Raw genomic sequence first — 21,356 nt, forward strand, 5'->3', positions numbered from 1 at the left:
AGGCGGAGGCGGTAGGCGCAGTGGCGCACACAGCGCGGTCGGCGTCGGGACTCGGGCGTGAGGCGTCGGCAGGCCGCAGGCAGGCAGAAGCAGAGCCGCAGAGGGCCAACCAGGGGCAGAGGCGAAGGCAAGGCGATGAAGAAGAAGAGTTAATCCCAGGTTCGTTTTCGTTCGATTTCAAATTTTCAATAAATCAATCGTTCCGTTCAAGTCTTCTGTCTTCAAGGGCAACTGAGCAAGCATCGAGGGGCCTGGGATATCCAAAGGTTGGGGGCCCAATACACATAATTTTAAAAATACATGTATTTTTTTTTTGGGCTTTGGTACTTAATTTTTGTTGGGGGCCCAGGACCCCAACCCTTAAACACTGCATCCACCCCTGGAGGGACCTAATGACACTTTTAGACTTAAAGAGTCGGTAAAACACATTATATACATTCTAGCAAACGATAGGAATGACACACTTGGAGGGAAAATGAACATATTGTTGAATAGTTTGTCTAGACTTATATGTGGTTCTTTGTAAAGGATATTGGCATTTCTGGCATGAATGAAAATCTTTATGAGTCAAAATCATGCCTAACATACTGAAAGTATGTGGATGAACTATGAATAATACTTTACTTCTCATGATACCATTTAACACAAAACAAAACAAAAATGCTAGAACTCGTAAATTTGAGAAAACTTAAAATCGGAGAGCTAAATGTCAAAATTAGGCCCAGGGCCAAAGTGGCATACACTTTGCCCAAGTGCATGCGTTGTCCAAGACCTTGCGGAGTTGCGGTTGACTGGTCGCAGGTCTGAAATTCTGCCCGGTTCAAATGTTATAGCTGCTTAAAGTTGGTACCTTTTTCATGTCCCCACTGTTCCATGTGCAAAATTGCATAACTAATCTATTTGTTCCTGATCAAGCTTGGTTGTAAGTCTACACAACACGAATACCATGTGTCTTTGAGAGAGAGAGATGTCATGTCATGTTAAAACAATTGGATTTATATGTTTATGTACATCCGCGATAAAAACAAAAACTTGAAAGCATAAACTTATCAGCTAAAAGTTTTGATGCATATGCACGACCCTTTTTTGGATAGTCGCGGCTGTCTGGGACAGCTTATACACACCTCGACTAATCCCATGGGACTCTGAAGTTAACAGCCATGCAACCTCCAGTATCCCTGACTCCTTGAGGGGCGAATGGGCTACCACTGTGGAGCAAATCCGAGATCTTACCAGTTGAGCTAACCTAATGTGTACTGGGAGATGATATTGAGAAGACCAGCCATGGTTCGAACCTGAGCACCTAAACATGCACTCCAACCTGCTCTCCATGCTTTCGATATGAGCTCCCAATCGCTCCAATCTACATTGTGCACTCTGAACATTTCTCCCTTCACTCGATGATATATATTTACACAAGCTTTGCAATGCATCAACTTGTTTTTTGTTAAGCATCACATGCCATCGTTCCTTTGCGTATCAACTTTAATACCACAGACCATGTGTTTGGCTTTGAAACTGGCATGCTTCAACATCAACAAAGATTCAAAATCTGAAATGATCATTTTGCTAACTCTTAATACTGCCATGATCACTGGCACTGCTGTGAGGTGGTGCCTATCTGAACCAACCGCCATTGAGCCGCCATGCCACAGGTCATGCAATCAACTGCTTCAAACTTGCAACCAACCTTCTAGATCTTTTTTTCCCATTTTCTATCTGAAACAATTGTATTTTGTGATGCTATTTTCAGTGCTCAAGTCTCTGTTTTTAGAGCAGAATGAAGATCTCTGCTTTACTCTTTGATTTGTGGCAGCATATCCCCTGTGCTGCCACAAATATCCAAGAATTTCACCGGTTCGTCTATTAGCTCATCAACCCATTTTCCGTTTTGTTGGCGAGAAATCAAAACGCAGGAAGTTAGGAGATCGTCCATGTATTTTTAGAATCCTGTCAGCTGGGATAAACCACTGCAGATGGTCTCTGAAGACGGTCTGGATGCTGCTGTTTGCTATTGTTTTGATCTTGTTGAGCAGTTTTTAGATTTGGAGAGTGGTGGGATGTGATCTGCAAAGCAAGCTAATTAAATTAGTTTGACATTTGATGCTAAACTTCAAAGCAGCAGCCATCTTCCTTGGTGGGTAGAAGGCAAACTCTGATTTTGTTATGGTAACCTTATCCTCTATCTCTATGTTCTATGTATAATTGCGTATGACAATATTAGTAACTAGAATATAGAAATAAGTATGATTTCTGCTAATATAATTGTTGGCCTTCCTTTGTTGTGTTAGGTGTTTGGCCAACACAACTCTATCCCCAATTATATATGTCCCCCATTCCATATATATTTATTGGCAAAATGGTTGTCAGGTGTATAGCCTTACAGACTGCCAATTTAGTTTTCCCTTTACATGCTTATACGTGGCATCTCAAGATTGCATCTTTCATGAAGTGACATCTTTTACATATATGCAGGTATCATTGAAGATTTCTAGATTGTGATAAATAATGGTGTTCTACTGTTCTTGATCAAGGAATTACTAAAATCTGACTGGTCCACGTAACAATTGGGTTTAGCAACATAGAATTCAAGTGAGCTGATCCATCTTCAGCCACTGGATAGATCATAAATCAGCTCCATTATGTCCCAGAATGCTAGCCCTATTATATATAGGTATATCGCCTTAAAAACAATAGATCTGTCACCCCTCTATCTGTGCCAGCTGATTCACCGATGCCACCGTCTCTTCAGCTCGTTCATTGAAGTTGACCACCCTTAAGGACAGAGATGTGTGTCTGGCCCTCAAAACAGTAGTCCCAGGAGATGAACCTCACCGAATAGACAAGCTACATCCCCTCTGGTAACACCAAATAAATACCAGAATATAAAATTTAATTTAATTTAAATATAAAAAAATAAACAGTGTCATTTTTCTAAATTGAGTGTTCTCTCCCACATCTATTCTCTTCATCTTTAGAAGCGGTTAAGTACATTTCGTTAGTGACCGAAACGTTCAAAAACTTATCACCAAAATAATGCAAATATTTATTATTAACAGAAATATAAACAAATTAACTTAGTGGTTGTTTGGTTGGTTTTTCATTGAGTTATGTATAAGTAAAGTTGTTTGTGTGGATTATTCTATTTGTATAGATTGAGAAGATTTTTTATTTTGGAGAGTGTTTTCATAGATGGAAGGAGCGTGCTGTTTAATTGGGATGAGAAGGTTTGGAAATTTTTTGGCTTTCTGAATAAAGCTCTTCCCTAGAAGCTTACTGAATAAGCCACTTTTTTATATCATTAAGTCACTATCAAACATTTGAATATGCTGTGAATCTCATCAAGTTCATTAAGCTGTTAACAAACAGACCCTTAAATATAAGTAATAACAGAAATACAAACAAATTAATCCTAAATTTAACAATTATGAATATATACAAATTCAACTCAAATATTAGAGTTAGGGTTATGGTTAAAACTCAATCTCAAATGGAGGCTAGGAAAAAAAGACTGAAAGAAATGGTTGCAGTGTCAAACCAAGTTAACAATATCCTGGGATACCGCTAGCTTCATGTGCACCTTGGCTACATCAATATCAAGTTTTTATTAGTATATAAATTAAGGTGGTTGTAACCCCAATGAATATATAAATGTTATATAATTTATATTATAACTGTTGGTTTTGGTCAATGTACAAGTATATTGAACTGAAAATTTGAATTACATAGGCAAATCAGATAAAATTTTCTATGCCTTGCAGGAGTTTGAACTAAAGAAGCGATGGCTTTTTTTTACTGGGAGACGATGTTGAGGAGAGTGGCTCTGGTTCTAATCAAGTGCCTAAACATGCACCCCAATCTGGTCTCCATGCATTCAAGCTCGGACAACACTCTTTCCAATCTACGTTTTGCAATTTGAATATCGTCCAATTGGGTTGATGATCCATATTTACATAGAGTTTGCAGGGCAGCATCTATGCTACCCAATTCATTCAAAACCCCTTGTTCTTCTTGATCTTCACATGATACCATCCCCTTGTGTATCAGCTTTGATACCACAAGAGACCATCTGTTTGGCTTTGAAATTGGCAGGGAGAAAAATGACAACAAAGATTCAAAAACTGAAACAGTTATTTCACTAACTCCTATTACTGCCTTGATCACCGCTGCCAGCTGGTGGTGATCTGAATCCACCACCAAGAAGCCATCACAGGCGATGTTATCAACTTGCTTCAAACTTGCAACCAACCCTTTAATATCTTTCTTCATCTTCTTTCTGAAACAATTGTATTTCATTATGCTGTTTTCGCTGCTAAACTCGCCCTTTCTCCTCCGAAGAGCACAATGAAGATCTCTAATGTGTTCTTTCATCTGTGTCACCATGTCTCCTATGCTGCCACAAACATCCAAGAATTTCATTGATTCGTCTATTAGATCTTCAACGAACTTCACGTTTTTCTGGCGAGCGATCAAAACTTGAGTGGCAGACGCATTTAGAAGATCCTCCATACATTTGTAGAGCAACATCAGCTGAGACAAACCACTGCAAATGGTCTCTGCAGATGCCTTGGCCACCATAGCGTTCGTTTTGGCTGCATTGAGCTCTTGTTCGATCCGAAGAGTGCTTGGATGTGATCTGCAAGGCAAGCTAATGGATTTAACTTGGCATCTAATGGTAAATTTTGAAGAAACAGACATTTTTCTTATTGGGAACCTCAGGTGTTTTGAGAATTGAGATGATGGTAAGTTTAACTTTTATGCTCTGCTATTTATATTTGCTTATCGGGTCTCAGATATCATTTTTTAAAGTAGCTTCCCACGTAAGTTTATGGGTGAGTGGGGTAGAACATAAACCATTCACATGTGATGACCGCATGGGGTTTTGTTTCGTGTGTCGGGTGTTTGGCCAACGCAACATCTTCCCCAATGATAATGCCAATTTATTTAGTTATGGGCAAACAACCTTTCACATATACGTGGCATTCAAAGATTGTATCTTTCGCAAAAGAAAGATCTTTCTACATGTGTGCATATATAGTGAAGACCTATCTGTCTGGTCCACGCATGGGGCTATACCCACGTGTTGCCCCCACAAGGTTTGAAGCTTTTGTGCTGTTGGGGTATCCATAAATTTCTGCAATGGTCCAAACCTCCATTCCCAACCCTTATTTTGTAGGGTCGTAATCGATTATTGGAGCCCATTTTATGGAACCATTAAGGTTAAGGCAGCTGCCTCGGAAACAGTTGCCTGAGAATGAGGAGATGAACCTTTAGCAAAATGACAAGGTTGAATATATAATTGTGCATGCTTAGGTTGTCTCACCTCTGTTTCTTTTCGGTTCTTAACGACAGCTTTTAGATCTTATACTTTATTTGATTGTATTGACTTCCGCTCTACTGCTTTGCTGGAACTAATATCCCTTTGACTGACTGCCTCTGCATATAACTCAGTTGGCAAAAGGGTGGGATGACTTTGCCCAAATACAAGACAGGTTATGGGTTCGATCCCAGGTCCCCCGTTAGCTTCAGCCTGAGTGAGTCAAAAAAATGCCCCCCACATTGGTGTCCTTGAAGGCAGGTTCCGTGTGGAGCCAGTTAGAGTTGCCAGTAATCAACTTCTTGCCCAAATATCTCTCAGACTAATTCTGCTTGCTATTTGTGGTTACAAATTTATGCATAGATTAAAGGTCTTAAATTTGAATCTTAATTATACAATGAATGCATCAACAGACCGCAGATGGACCAAAAACATCCTCTCCGATGGCATTTTGGGTCTAAATTTTCGTTTCTTGGTTTTTCTTTTCTCTTGTGACGAGCCTTGTAAGGTTACTTGTCATAAAGACTGAAGAGGGTCTACTTGAAATGATGGACTAAAGATATTAAATTCGAATCTTACTCTTAAACTGTTTATAGTAATGTGTCGACAGATGGACCAAAAACGTCCTTTAAGATGTGGCATATTGGGTCTAAAAATACAAAAAGATGAGATTCTATTTGTTTACGTTATCTCCGTTTGTAGTTTTTCTTTGGAAACTGAAAAAGGGTCTACTTGCAAATCTAGATTATTGGTGAACTAGGGCCTTCCCTTGATGTTTTCTGTAGAATTGGAGGGTTGTATGCACTAAGGCACACTAGATAGATTTTAGTAAATGATAGGAAGACATATTTTGAGGGAAGATTAATTTATACTTGAAGAGTTTGTCTAGTCATATATTTGGTTCCTCGTAAAGAACATTGGCATTTTTGGCAGGATCAAAAGTCAAAATCATGCCAAAAAATAAGACTTATATAAACCACTTGGGCTGTGGCGCATTAGTCAAGGCGAAGGGGATGTAGTGCAAATCTCATCTTTCCTTAGACACTGTCAAAGCCCTTGTGTCCATGGAGGTTCACCTGGGATGCCACCAGCCCATTTATGGTCGTCCGAGGATTAGTCAGTATGCGTAAGTTGGCCCGTGTACCGTAGTTACCCAAATAAATATTAAAGTTGTATGTTTATACTTGCATAACTACAGGTTCTGGTCAATGTGCATGCTCTATTTAAATTAAAATTTGAAAGCATAAGCATATCAGCTAAAAGTTTTGATGCCTATGCAGGACTTCTTGACTATAGAGACGACTTCTTGATTTTTCTTTTAACAGTGGATGTCCAGACCAGCTTTCTAACCAGCTTACGCGCATCTCAACTAATTCCATTGGACCCCTGAAGATAACGATCAGGAAAGTTCCCAGTGGCCTTGAGGAGACTCAAGTTGATGACAAAAGAGCCCAAGACTTGACCTTTATCAAGGTTATGAATTGATGATTACTGGGAGATGATATTGAGAAGACTAGCTCTCGTTCGAACCAAGCACCTAAACATGCACTCCAACCCACTGTCCATGCTGTCGATCTGAGCTCCCAATAGCTCCAATCTACTTTGTGCAGTCTGCACATTTCCCCCTTCACTAGATGATCTGTATTTACACAAGCTTTGCAATGCTGCATCAATTCTTTCCAATTCATTCACAGTTCCTTGTTTTTGTTGACCTTCACATGCCACCATCCCTTTGTGTATCAACTTTGATACCACAAAAGACCATCTGTTTGTCTTTGAAACTGCAGGCATAGAGAAGAACATCAACAAAGACTCGAAAACCGAAATGGTCATTTCACCAACTCCTAATACTGCCTTCATCACCGCCGCAAGCTGGTGGCTATCTGAATCAACCACCACCGAAACGCCACTGGTCATGTTCTCAACTTGCTTCAAACTTGCAACCAACCCTTTAACATCTTTCTTCATCTTCTTTCTGAAACAAACATATTTCGCGATGCCATTTTCACTGCTCAATTCTCCGTTTCTCCTTCGTAGAGCACACTGAAGATCTCTAATCTGCTCTTTGATCTGCGACAGCATATCCCAAATACTGCCACAAATATCCAAGAATTTGACCGATTCGTCAATTAGATCATCAACCCATTTCTCGTTTTGTTGGCGAGCCATCAAAACGCGAATGGTTGATGAATTTAGAAGATCGTCCATACATTTATACAATTCTGTCAGCTGGGATAATCCACTGGTTATGATCTCTGCAGATGGCCTGGATGATGATGATGATGCTGATGTTGTTTTGATCCTGTTGAGCAGTTCTTCGATCCGAAGAGTGGTGGGATGTGATCTGCAAGGCAAGCTGATGGATTTAGTTTGGCATTGGATGCTAAATTTGGAAGCAGCGGCCATCTTCAATGGTATTTTTGTTATGGTAAGTGGTAACCTTATCCTATATGTTCTACTATATATATATATATATATATATATATATATATATATATATATATATATATATATAATTGGGTATATGGCATTATTGGTGATTAGAAATAAGTATGATTTGTGGTGATATAATTGGTGGTGTTCCTTTGTTGTGCTGGGTGTTGGCCAACACAAGTGCATATATATTTATTGGGGAAAAGGGTAGTGAGTTGCATAGCCTTCCAGAATGCCCACTTTAGTTTTCTCTTTTATGTGGCATCTCACGATTGCATCTTTCATAAAGTGACATCTTTTACATCTATGAAGGTACGATTGAAGATTTGTGGATAATGTCGAATAATGTTGTTGATGTTCAGGGAACTTTTCACAGATGTTATAATCTAAGTGGTTCACGTATGGGTCTGCATCAGGTACATGATCATTTATGTGTTTTTATTTGTGTTTTTGAAAGGGAAGGAAAAGAAAAGAAATAAAATAATTCTTGGTGTCCTTTAGGATTTGGCAATTATTGATGGAATTCCTTCTGGTCTAGCTCATAGGTGAGCCTGTATGGTGGGGGCGGCTCCCCCGTTGTGGGTAAACGGTGGCAATTATTGATGAAATTCCCTCTAGTCTAGCTCATAGGTGAGCCTGCCTCGTGGGGGCAGCTCTCTCGTTGTGGGTAAACGGGAAATCCGACTCTACGAACCCGACGATTTGAATGGAAGAAAATTGAAAAGAAATATGTCATTTTTACAAATATATCCTTTAAAAATGTCATTTATTATGAAATGTTTGGTAGTTTTGTAATTTTAATCATCTTTTTAAAGGGTTTTAATTTATTTCATTTCCTTCTCTTTCTTCCCATATTTAGAAGGAAAGTTTTGGTGGGAAACTTATGAATATTTTTCTTTCTCTCCTAAAAAAGTTTCGAGAACACGAGTTTTTTTTTTACTTTTCTTTCTTCCGTGAACAAGGTTCGAGAACAGAGTCTTAGAAACGTAGAGTGTATGGTAAAAAGACGTACATATATAGTCTTAAGATAATTAAAAGGAATATTAATTTTACGAAATATGGACATTTTCTAATACACATTCTTATTCACAACCAAATATTCTATAACCTAGAAAAAAAAATTAACACTAAAACAAGGACAAGTATATGGGCTTTATTTTATAAAAACTTTAAAAGAATAGGGGAAAGTCTAGTTAGGGGTGTAAATGATACGAGATAACTTGTGAGCTATTTGAGATCGACTCCGTCAAAGCTCGGTCAACACTCGACTCGATCGAATAGGCTTGGATCAAACTTGAGCTCGATTCGACATACTAACGAGTTGAGTCGAGCTACCCAATACTTGACTCGAAAAGTTCGTAAGATATTCGATATTTTTATTTATAATTAGTTTTAAAATATTATCAGTTTTATAATATAATTTGTAAAATATAATATAATAAAATTGTTTTATAACTTTAGATATTTGAACAAAATTATGCATTTTTTAACTATAAAAATTAATCAATTATTTTTTTAAAAATCATAATAAAAGAAACAAAAAAAAAAACGATAAAAATGTTGGTATAGTTGTCCCATATTGGAATAAGGATATTAAAATTTAAAGGAATGATGATGAGATGTTATAAAAAGAGGGTGATGAATGTAATGTGTAATTTTGTGCTTTTGATTGTAAAGTTTGGACTACATCCCTTCAGTTTTATAAATATTAATAAAACATTTTAGTTTTAAAATTTAAAAGAGAATACCCTAAAATTTCATAAATTTCAATGGGTGAGTTTGGTTTGAACTTCATTCGAATTCGAGTTCGAGCTCGAGCTATATTCGAGTTTGAGCATGGTTCGAGCTAGGGGTGCTCAAAAACCCGACTAACTCGATCAACCCAACCAAACTCAATGTGATATAACTCAACCCGAAACAACCCAATGTCTAATCGAGTTATAAAATTGTCAAACCGTAGGTATTGAGTTGATATTGGGTTACTATTATTTGAACCCAACCCAACCCCACAACCATACAACATCGACTCATCCTAAGTTCTTCATTTAAAAAAATTATTAAGTACTAAAGTTAATCAATTATATGTTAGCGAAAACATATATAAATAGGCTAGATACCCGTAGTCATCCATTTATTTTAACGGGTCGGTTTAAACTCGTTTATTCTTCAAGAAAGATTGTCTAAGTTCGTTTTTTAAAAGGTTATGTGAGCCGTCTAGTTTATAAACAACTCTAGTTTGCGTACATTCTACTCTCTTCCAATCCAAGGGCTTAATGATTTCATTCATTTTCTTCCATTTTATGCACAATTTTCATACACTTCATCAGAATATCCATGTTAAGATCTCTTTACCAAAATGCTTACTTGGGTAAGTGCTTACTAAGTCACGTTCCTTTACCTGATGAATATAGTAAGAACGAAAACAAGGACCAAAAATCTTATCCGGTAAGTGATGGCGACGACTCTTACTACGGTTAACTATTACCGTGTAAATTGTTACATACAATATCGTTTTGGTAAACTAAAATCTTACCCGGTAAGTTAGCGATAAAGTTGAAATTTATCGTTAAACGCTTACTGGGCAAGTGTTTAGGTAAACGGTCCCTTAGTGTTGATGTACTTCTTATTGATGTATGATGGCCATACAAATACCCAATAGCTTGTCGATCTCCTTACTTTGATGTTATCAGAAACTGTTCTAAAATCTCATGTTCCTACCTATATCAAAACCTTCCATAGCTATACTTGTGCTCTTAATCAATCAAAAAGCCATTTGATTAGATAATGGGACCGAAAATTGTTCGATGGTTAGATTGTTGATGCTTAATGTCAGGGGGCGGACCTGGTGTGGTGGTATGGGTGGCACGTGCCACCGTATTATTTCGTCACCGAAGGGTAAAAATTTTAGGTTTGTTAACGGTGCTACCGTATCGTTTTGGAAGGTGCTACCGTATTTTCCTGAAATTCAAACAGTGCAACTAAAACCCAAACAAAATAAAGCCCAAACAAAATGCAAAGCTCAATTGACATCTCCAAATTGCAAACTGCAAAGCCCAAAAAATAGATTAATCAAATAAGTAAACCCAAGTGAAGTGTCAACTGTAGTCTACAACAGCCTTAAGGCTTAAAGCCCTAAACACGTATACCAACTATTGGTGCGAGTGCGAGTGAGCGACGACGAAGAATCTGGTGCAAGTGAGCGACAACGACATGCCGACAACACAGCGACAGCGAGAATCGATTCGATTCATCGATTGGAACGAGTCTTGAAGACTCGGTATTGACTCGATTTGGAGAAATGCTACTCTTTTGTGATAAACATAAGATTGTGAAGCTTATGTTAATACAAGAAATTTAAGAAAAAGGATGAACATTAACATTATTATAACTATGATATATTCAACACTGTTTTGGATATGCAGATCCGGGAGTTTGGTGATCGTTTTGGTGAGATAAGCACCAACTTGCTTCAAAATATGGCAGCTTTGAATCCACGCAATTCGTTTTCTCAGTTTAACAAATCAAGCCTATTGAAGTTGAGTCAGATGTATCCTCGAGATTTTGAAGACAAGGAAAGGATCATTCTTGAACACGAATTTGACATCTACTATCATTCTGTTTATAATGATGTCAGATTTGCCAACTTAAACGGTATTGCCGACCTCGCCAGATTAATGGTGGCAACAAGAAAGCATCTTTCTCATCCTTTTGTCTATCGGTTATTGAAACTAACACTAGTTTTGCCTGTTGCAACTGCTACGGTTGAAAGATGCTTTTCGGCGATGAAGCTTGTCAAGACAGATTTACGTAATCGAATTGGTGATGATTTTTTGAATTCTGTCCTCATTTGTGCCATAGAAAAGGAATCCCTTAGTAATGTTAAAAACGAAAATGTCATCGATCGTTTCCAAAAGATGAAGACACGCCGAGGACAAATTTAGAAGTTGTTTCTCAATTCTATAAAAACCATACTTTTTGTAATTATTTTTGGATATATATTGACCGTTTTCAAAAGATGAAGACGAGTCGGGTACAAGTTTAGGATTTGTTTATCGGTACTATAAAAACCATATTTTTTGTAATTATTTTTAGATGTATATTATATTATATGGTGCCACCGTATAAAAAAATTTCTAGGTCCGTCCCTGCTTAATGTTTGATTGCTACTAGTGTTTGCAAGAATTATTACGTTGAGCAATTTGATGCCAAAAGGGTTCTCTTACATGAGGATGTGTACATGACATAGAGCTGTCAAAAAGTGATCCAACCTGCCAACCCAACCTAAAATTAGCAGGTTGAGTTGAGATTTTCAACCAATTTAAATAAATGGATAAACTCACCCAACCCTCATCCCGAAAGCATGAAATGGAGGGAAAGAGAAGAAGAGAGAGAGGAAGAGGAGAGAGAGAGAAAGAGAAAGAAACCAACCACAAGGGAAGGGCCTAGCCAAGCTAAGACCGGAAAGCAACGGGGAACACCACAACGGGGAGCTTTGCTGATGATCTCCTCATATTCTGTCATGGTGATAGTGACTCTGCCCGTGTCATAAAGGATTCCCTTGATGAGTTTCCGAGTGTCTGGTCTCTTTCCGAGTCTGGCCAAATGCGAGGCCTTCTATTGTAATGTTGGCCAGCACACCAAGGAGTCCATTCAATCCATCACTCAATTTCCGAAGGGTTCCCTCCCGGTGAGTTATCTCGGTGTCCCTCTCATTACCACCCGCCTCTATCATAGGGATTGTAAGAGCCTTGTTGACAAGGTCAATTCCAGGCTTAATGACTGGAAGAATAAGTCCCTCTCGTTTGCCGGTAGACTGCAGCTCATTCTCTCGATCCTGTTCTCTATGCAGATCTATTGGGCCTTTATTTTTGTGCTTCCGATTTCCATATCCAAAGAGATTGAGAAGCTCATGCGGGGCTTTCTTTGGTGCCACGGTGAGCTAAAAAGGGGGAAAGCAAAGGTCTCCTGGAAGACTGTCTGCCTCCCCAAATCTCAAGGCGGGCTGGGTATAAAGAGCCTTGCCAGCTGGAATCTAGCCCTCATGGCCTCCCACACATGGCGAATCCTTACCAATAGGGATTCGCTATGGGTTAAATGGATCCACTCCTACAGGCTGAAAGATCGTAACTTCTGGGATGCCCCGATACACAGTGATGTTGGTTGGGGCTGGAGGAAGATCCTGGGTATGAGGGAAAAGATAAGAGACTTCATTGTCTCCCAGATTGGTGATGGCGCTTCCACGTCTGCCTGGTATGATAACTGGCATATGGCTGGCCCCCTCTACCGGCAAATCTCTTCCCGTAGTATTCTCAACTCTAATATCTCTCTCTCTCTGCTTCTGTTAGAGATATTGTTTTCCAGGGCAATTGGACGTGTCCTCTCCTGAGAGACAATTCCAACCCTTCTATCTGCGTCTCTCCCCTCCCTGTCCTTTCCCCGACCACCCCTGATAAGCTCTTCTGGAGAACTAGGGATGGCCGTCTCACTCCTTTCTCTGTTCATGAGGTGTGGCTCTCCCTCCGTCCCAATCAGCCTGATGTCTCCTGGCATCATTTAGTCTGGTTCTCTCAAAGCATCCCCATACATGCCTTTATTATGTGGGTTGCTCTTAAGCAGCGTCTCAAGACGCACGATAAACTTCCGTTCTGGGAGGCCCATTCCGACCTGTCCTGTGCGTTCTGTCAGAACGGGCCTGATTCGCATTCGCATCTTTTCTTTGAGTGCCCGTTCCCTAATCTAGTCTGGAATGGTTTAAAAGCCAAGCTGAACCTCAATGGTGTCCCGGATAACTGGGCTGATATTATTGGTATGTTCCAGCAAGTCACCAAAGGAAAGACCATATGGTCTATCATTCGTCGCTTAGTGCTTGCTGGGACCGTCTACCACCTGTGGCAAGAAAGAAATAATCGCATCTTCAAAAACAAAAGAAGATCGCATATTACGGTGGGTAAGACAATTACTGATGATGTCCGGTCCAGGCTCCTTAGCCTGACCTTTAAGCCCTCCCCCAATGTTGTCCGGGCTCGGCTTGCCTGGAACCTCCCATAGCTGTTTGTGTTTCTCTTTGTTTGTGTGAGCTCCTTTGCTCTCTTGTTTTTCTTGGTGCGGTCTATGGTGTGCTTGTTTTAGGCCCATTTTCCTGCCCTTGTGGTGTTCCCCGTTGCTTCCCGGTCTTGGCTTGGTTGGGCCCTTCCCTTGTGGTCGGCTTCTTTCTCTTTTGTAGCGTACACTTTGCTGGATCAACCCACCCAACCCTCAAAGAGAAATGAAATGGAGTTGTAGTTTATGTGGATGATTTAGTCGTTGCATGAACGTCCACTCCAGCAAAGTGTACGCTACAAAAGAATGCAAGAGTAACCACAAGGATGGTGCCTGATTGGTTTGAGCTTAGCTTCAAAGGTCAAAAGTACCAGGAGGTTCTAGGTTCAAATCCAAGAAGTAATAAAAATCATCTTGTGGCCACAGTGGTTCAAATGTGGTGACTACGGGCTATCTACAAAGTAGATGGTCGTCATGGGATTAGTCGGCTCGTATAGCGGGTTGGATATCCAGGTTAATAAAAAAAAAGAATGCAAGAGACAAATGAACATCCACCCAAGATTTTTTTTTGAAAATACAAACAACCAACTAAGCTATTGTGATGTCGTTAATGAAAAATGATTTCTACAACTTAAACTCGTCATGCCATGTTCGTTCCTGAAGCAGAGCAATTGTATCTGTTAGAGCCCCATAGCAAAGATCTCCATCTCGTTCACAAACAATATGCTCCGATCCAATCCAATCCAATTTTGGGGTCGAATAAATACAAACAACAAAGTAAATGAACCAAGAATTTTTCATAAGAAGTTTAAGAATAAAATTTTCATAAGTTAATAGTAAAAAAAAAAAAAAACAAAAACCCTGATCATTAAACATTTACCAAATATCACCTACCTCAAATGGGTAAAATGACAAAGACTGAGAATCTTTTTTTTTATTAACCTTGATATTCAACCCGCTATGCGAGCTGAATAATCCCAGAGCGACCACCTGCTTTGCAGATGGTCTGAAGTCACCGCATTTGAACCTACATGGCCACAAGAGGATTTTTATTTCCCATCGGATTTGAACTTGGGACCTCATGATACTTTTGACCTTTGGAGTCAAGCTCAAAACCAATCTATAAGCATTTATTACTCAAAAAGTAATGTATACAATATTTAACTTAGTTTTTGGGTTGTATAATATCCATGTAGAAAGTCATTGAGATTCTACATGTATTATGTGTATAATACAAGCCATGTGCCGTCATATGGTAATCATGGCGGGAAGGGATGAAATGTTGAAATTCGTGATTTTATATTGGAAAGATGCAACGTATCCACGACCAAATTGAATACACATATAACTAGAGATACAATGGATATATGATATAAAATAAAAATAAAAAACTGAAACACCTTAATAAACATTCATTTGTAAGATATACACATGTATATACAAGTAATTGAAGACGTTTTCTAATTTCCATGCATGTGCATACTGAATTGTTACCAAGATGTTCCTCAGTTTTTCGTTGTTTGTGGTTTTCCCTTGAACCTGACCATATATGTATATAGAGGGATGCTCAAACAAGAACAATAACTAAATAAAAGAACATGAAAACGATCGAATCACATGATTTTACACTAATGGTTAACATAAAGGTGTTATAGGAATGTGGCCCATGATCTCAGATCACGACCAAAGTCACGTAAATCACATGTGATTTTATATATATGATCTGACTGTTTTCTTATTATCTTATTTAGTTATTATTTCTCGTACTAAATATAAAAAACTTCCAAAATTGTAGAATCAGTATATGCATTGATGCATGTACATTATCAAAATATGCAGTTTATCTAAGTATATTCATCAATAGGTATCTATTGCGTAAAGATATACTCACTAAATATAGAGCGAAAGAGAGAGAGAATTTATTTCAAATACAACTCATCGCATTTGTACAACCAATGCAACCCAATAAATTGAGATATTTATGAAAATGATGAGAGTTCATTTATTACGATTTGAATATTTATGGAAGATGAATATGGTTCATTAATTATGATTAATACTTTATATTAGGAAACAATCAAAATTTCGAGGAAATCACATATTAATAAAATGAAATGGATGGTTGAGATTGGGTTGTATAAGTTACACAAATGTCAAGGATTGTATAATAACCAACCTCTATATATATATATATATATATATATATAATATATTATATATGCATGATAGGGGATTAGACAAATGAGAAGTCATTAAAGCCTTTGCTGGCAATCAAGAAACCCTTTTTTGAAGGAGATCTCATCACATGCCCTAATCTTACTTGTGATCTGTCATGTTCCCTTGTGTTCCATACTATAAATACCCAACCAAACCTAACCCATCTGCTTGCAAACCCAAATGGCTCGAACCTACCAAAGACAAAACTCTCATGTCCGCTCCATTAGCTTGCCTTGTGGACCCGTTTGCGTCAAAGACGAGTACAACAAACTCATGGGTCAGCTCGGACCATCGAGCCCAACGGCTGAGACCCTCATGGAGGAAGATGACGTTGATCAAACTCCATCATCATCATCAAGATGTGGTCTCCCCTTCATGCTCACTTCAATGGTGTTCATCTTCATAGTTGTAGCCATGGGCATGAGTAAATATTCCGAGGACGGATTCTGGTTGACGACCAAAAAGAGAATGTTCATGTATCAATGAAGATTTTAGGGAGTTTTAATGTCAGTTGACGGACAGTAAAAATTTCAACCGTCAAATGTTGTCTTTCGGATTAGGGGTTTTTTTTCCTTCATTAATTTCTCATCTTTAATTTTGTTGTCTCGTGTAATTCGTCATCTTCTCGTAATGAAAAAAATTGCAGTTAGAAAGTCTCCAAAATATTAATATTAGTAAGCGAATGGGTCGTTTACTAAATGCTTACTGACAAGAGCCACCACACTGATCAACTTATCAGATAATATTCTCAACCATCAAAATAAATTGTTAATTTGTTAACAAGCGTTTTTTAACTAGCAAGCACTAATTGGGTATAAGTCCTTTTTCCACCATTATCAGGTAAAAATGTCAGTCTTTGTCATGCTCTTATAAGGGAAGGTCCTCATTGCCTCACTCGTAGGCTAAGTGATAGCTGATAAGCACTTCCAAAGGGACCGTTTACCAAAAGCTTATCCGGATAAGTGCTTACCAAGTCATATTAACTTACCGGATGAATATGGTAAGGACCAAAAATCTTACCCGATAACTTGGTAAGAATAAGGCAAAGACCAAGAGTCTTACCTGGTAAGTGAGGACGATGACTCTTACCACGGTTAGCGCTTACCGGGTAAATTGTTGCATACGATGCCGTTTTTGTTAACTAAAATCTTACCCAATAAGTAAGTGATAGTGTTGAATTTTACTGGTAAGCACTTACTGAGTAAGTGTTTTGTAGGCGACAACTAGATCATCGTATTTGACTATTGTTGACTCAAACTTATTCACGTTTTACACCTTTGTACCTCGAGTTGATCGATTATGATACGTAATCTTTTTTCGTTTTATTCTCATATTTTTTATGGATATTTTAAGTAAATGGGTTTTTTGCAAAATGAAAATAGTAATAAAAAAAACCGAACACGACATCGTTTAGATACTCAGATAACGACAGACGATTATAGGTCCACACGAATAATGTGCAACAATATCATGAAATAAAGATCATTTTTACAAAATAAATACCGTCAAACATATATTTTTATTTATAGAAATGGTGTTTGATAAGCATTTGGGTTTTCAGGTTATTTCAATAATTCGGATTATTTCAATTATTGCAAGTAAAGTTGTCGTAACGATATCATTATTATTATTATTATTATTATCATTTTGTTACTTTTTCTTCAACCATTCCAAACTTCATTTCTTTGATCTATTTATTATCTCTCTTTCTCTTCTTTCATATTTTTATCAAACTTTCCGAACCAACAATTCTTATCGCACTTGTTTTCTCAAAACCTTTTTTGCAGTATCTTCATGGAATCAGCCTTCCTACTCCTTGGATAGAGGATCTGAATACATCTTACCCTCCTCAAACACTATTCCGTGTGGGATTTATAGGTCCTGTTTCATTTTTATTTATATCACCGCTAGGCTTACTCAAATGATTAGAACCTACAGGTCGTTTACGTTAAAAAGGATTTGGGTAGGCGTTGATTGGATAACATGCTTCAACCATTATCTCTTACCAGGTTGGCATCTTTGTTGGCAACAGTCAAAGGGTGTTGATAAACAACATTATCTCTTACTCAGTAGGCATTATTTACTCGGTAAAAAGCTATAAGCCTATAAGCACTTAGTAACAGCCTCTTGCTTAGGCTAACACGGGGATTGTTTGAAACCTAAGCTCGTATATTATCCACTAAATTACCTTTAGTCTTAGAAAACATACCATGGTTTCTCAGGTTTCGGAAAAGAGAACACTGTTACAACCCAAAATGAGAAATACAAAGAAGAACGAGTCAAGTTGTGGACAGGTTGTTATAAACTACCCTGCTTAAATCCTTGCTGTTTTTATCAAATAGAAACCTAAACAGATTAGCATATTAAAAGAGCAAGGCATTTAGTAATTAGCAATTACTTGATGAAAACCACAAACAAAAACATGCCAAAAATCCATTGTAGCAAGTAGCAGCAAAAATGAACTCTTAACCATCAAGCTCAAACTCAAAATGAACCTAAATGTAAATTGTTATCAAGCATCACTAAGCAGACCTGGCTTCTATTTGAGTCATGTCCTAAAAGGAAACAAAGACCATAAGAACGGTTCCCTCCACCCCTTGTGGCAATTTAAATAACATAAACTATTGATCAAATGTCTTTTCAATGGGACAAAATAAAGATTGTTGTGTGCTAAGACGCTCTTAATGTTTGGCATTAAACAAACAAGTAGACGTTAGACGATGAACCTTGAGGGAGGATTATTTGCAGCCAATCAATGTGGCAATAGGCGTGCTAGGCTCTGAGGCTCATAAGGCTCAAGGTCTTGGGCTTTTTCCAAGTTGAGGCTCAGCATATTCACGAGGCTCACTAAGGCACTGCACCTTGGCTGGCGCCTTGTGGGACTATGTGCGCCTCATAAAGAGTTACTAAATACCGAGTTAAACCCTAAGATTAAATAAGTTTTCTCATCTTCTCATCTCCTAGATTTCTTAAAAAAAGTGTTACTAAATAGATGACATAAGTCGAACCCTAATATTAAATACCAAGTCCTTAGAACTTCAAGCCTCAAGCTTTAAACCCTTCCGCCTCTATCCAAGTATTGTTGGTTGCTGCATTGGAGACTTGTTGTGTGCAACTGTGTTTGTGAGCGTGCCTCTGTGTGTGTGAGTATTGATAAGATGCGCCTCACGCCTGCTCCTCGCGCCTATGCTCGGGACCCGGTTGTGCCTAAGTGCGCCTTGAGCCTTTAACAACTTTGGCGGCTATTCGCTTTCTTTTTTTATATGCTAAGTAATAATACTTTCAGCAGACACAGCCATATGGGAATCAGGGGAATAAGGGAAAACTTTAGGAAAAACAAGATAAAGTCACCCACTAATTGTGATAATGAATACATATAAATAAGAAGACATAAAGATATAGAGGCATACCTCTCCGATTATCAAACAGCAAGGCCTTGCTCTTTAGCTTTCTTCAGCCACTTAAGGGTGCTCTCTAATGTCGAATAAGCAGTAACATCCGTCAAGCTCTTGCTCTCTATAGCATAATCAAACACTTCATACGCCTCTGCAACTCGATTGTTCCTACAAAGCGCCCTCAAAAAGGTCCCATACGACCCTGACTCAAGTTTCATATCATTCTCCTTCATTACCCCATATAATTCAACCCCTTTATCCAACTGCCTAGCCTTACACAACCCATGAAGCAAAGTGTTATATGTGCACTCATTTGGATCACATCCTTTATTCTCCATTTCCCCCAACAATTCTACTGCACCAAGTGCATTACCCTCTCTGCACAACCCATTCATCAATGAAGTGTAGGTAACCACATCAGGAAAATGACCCATTTTCGCCATCTCATGTAGAAACTTAATAGCCTCTTTAACCTTGCCCGATTTCGACAACCCGTAAATCAAAGTGTTATAAGTGACTAAATCAGGTTCTATTTCTTCCTCAATCATCTTCTTGTAAACCCTCAAGACCTCACCTCCATGACTCAGCATACAATACCCTTTCATAATCGTATTATAAACGTAACAATCCGGCTTAAACCCTTCCTCTTTTAAAACATCCAACAACCGCATTGCCTCACGTAAATTCTTCCCGTTACAAACATTGTCAATCAAAATAGTGTAAGTCACTAAATCGGGGTTTACATGAAACCCCTCTTTCATTTCCTTAATAAATAAACTCACACTGCTCAAAGTTCGAGTCCTTACCAATCTTTTTACCAGAAAATTGTAAGTATAGGTATCGGGTTTTGTGAACTGAACCTGGGATAGCTTCTTGATCAGTTCAATCGCGTGTTCTTCGTGCCCAGTGCTGCAAAGAGTTCGAACCGCAATGTCTGTGGTGACCTTATCGGGTTCACATCCGTTTGAGGCCATGAGGTCTAGGGTTTGATTGACATTGGAAAGATCCGAATCGGGCTTTTTGCAGGACTGGCATAGGAGGATATGGTAACTGAACTTATCAGGGGAGAATGAAGGGTAGGTTTTCGTCATGTGATTGAGTAAAACGATTGAATCTTGAATGTTCGAAGAAACAGAGGAGAAAGATTGGAGGATCGCGTTGCAAAGTCTATTGTTGATTAACAATGAAGATCTGGTGGTGGCAACGAGGGAGTTGAATAGGGTTTTGGCAGCGGAGATGTCAGGGGAAGTAAAGGTTATGGGCGGCGCTGGTGATGGGTGGCTGGTGGCGCCGTTGATGAATTTTGGTGGTTTTTCAGTGATTAATTTAGGTTTTCTACGGCTATGATGGGCGGAGGATTTTGATTCTAATCCTGATTCTGCTTCCTGGGGGGATGATCGAACATTTTTAACTACAGATCGAATTGGTAACCCTAGGTTCTTACCGGTTCGGAGTGATGGTGGTATCTTCCCCATTTTCTTGAAATCAATTACAGATTCGGATCAACAGAACGAGTGTGTGTATTTTTGTGTTCTTCAGACTTGGTTTGAGGGTTTTGGAGGGTTTTTTATGCCGTCACGATGTTGGGGGAGACCAGAGGTAAAGAACAGATTGCTTCAGGACTTCTAAATTATAGGGGGGAAATGGGCAAAGTGATATAAACAAGGGGGCAATTTGAAACTAATGATGACAATTGATTTAAGATAGAGTCGATTATAACACTTTTAGTCCTTGTGGTATGTTCAAATTTTAGATCTCGTCCCTAAAACAAATACAAATTGTCTATTCGAATGGATTTGGGAAAAGTCTAGAAAAACCCAATAGATTTTACTGTCTAAAACAATTAAGTTCTTGGACAATTATTTAAAACAAATAAATCATTAGATATTCTAGAATCTATTTAATAACTCCTTAAACTTTTTTAAAACATGTTAAATAAATCCTCATTCTTAAAA

The 21,356-nt window shown here is 38.5% G+C and overlaps 3 protein-coding genes across 4 annotated transcripts; all 3 read right to left on the reverse strand.

The window, feature by feature from the left end:
• Positions 1-3,685: 3,685 nt before the first annotated feature.
• LOC112501445 lies at positions 3,686-4,741 on the reverse strand. The gene has a single exon (XM_025105083.1). It carries the CDS (start codon positions 4,696-4,698, stop codon positions 3,793-3,795), a length of 906 nt encoding a protein of 301 aa, XP_024960851.1. The 5' UTR covers positions 4,699-4,741; the 3' UTR covers positions 3,686-3,792.
• A 1,813-nt stretch (positions 4,742-6,554) lies between these two features.
• Positions 6,555-7,723, reverse strand: LOC112519253 (protein BPS1, chloroplastic-like). The gene has a single exon (XM_025127316.1). The coding sequence runs from the start codon at positions 7,721-7,723 to the stop codon at positions 6,806-6,808; it is 918 nt and encodes a 305-aa protein (XP_024983084.1). The 3' UTR covers positions 6,555-6,805.
• An 8,270-nt stretch (positions 7,724-15,993) lies between these two features.
• LOC112507726 (pentatricopeptide repeat-containing protein At2g17670) lies at positions 15,994-20,961 on the reverse strand. 2 transcript variants are annotated; one of them, XM_025112415.1, is made up of 2 exons: positions 19,417-20,961; positions 15,994-16,452 (listed from the first exon to the last, which is right to left on the reverse strand). In XM_025112415.1, exon 1 carries the CDS (start codon positions 20,874-20,876, stop codon positions 19,428-19,430), a length of 1,449 nt encoding a protein of 482 aa, XP_024968183.1. In that variant the 5' UTR covers positions 20,877-20,961; the 3' UTR covers positions 15,994-16,452; positions 19,417-19,427. The 2 variants fall into 2 exon arrangements, with proteins under 2 accessions (XP_024968183.1, XP_024968191.1); XM_025112423.1 differs by lacking the exon at positions 15,994-16,452 and adding an exon at positions 18,080-18,246.
• Between the last annotated feature and the right edge of the window lie 395 nt (positions 20,962-21,356).

This window comes from Cynara cardunculus (genome assembly GCF_001531365.2).
Source record: "Cynara cardunculus var. scolymus isolate 2C chromosome LG 1, CcrdV1, whole genome shotgun sequence".
Classification (NCBI taxonomy): domain Eukaryota; kingdom Viridiplantae; phylum Streptophyta; class Magnoliopsida; order Asterales; family Asteraceae; genus Cynara; species Cynara cardunculus.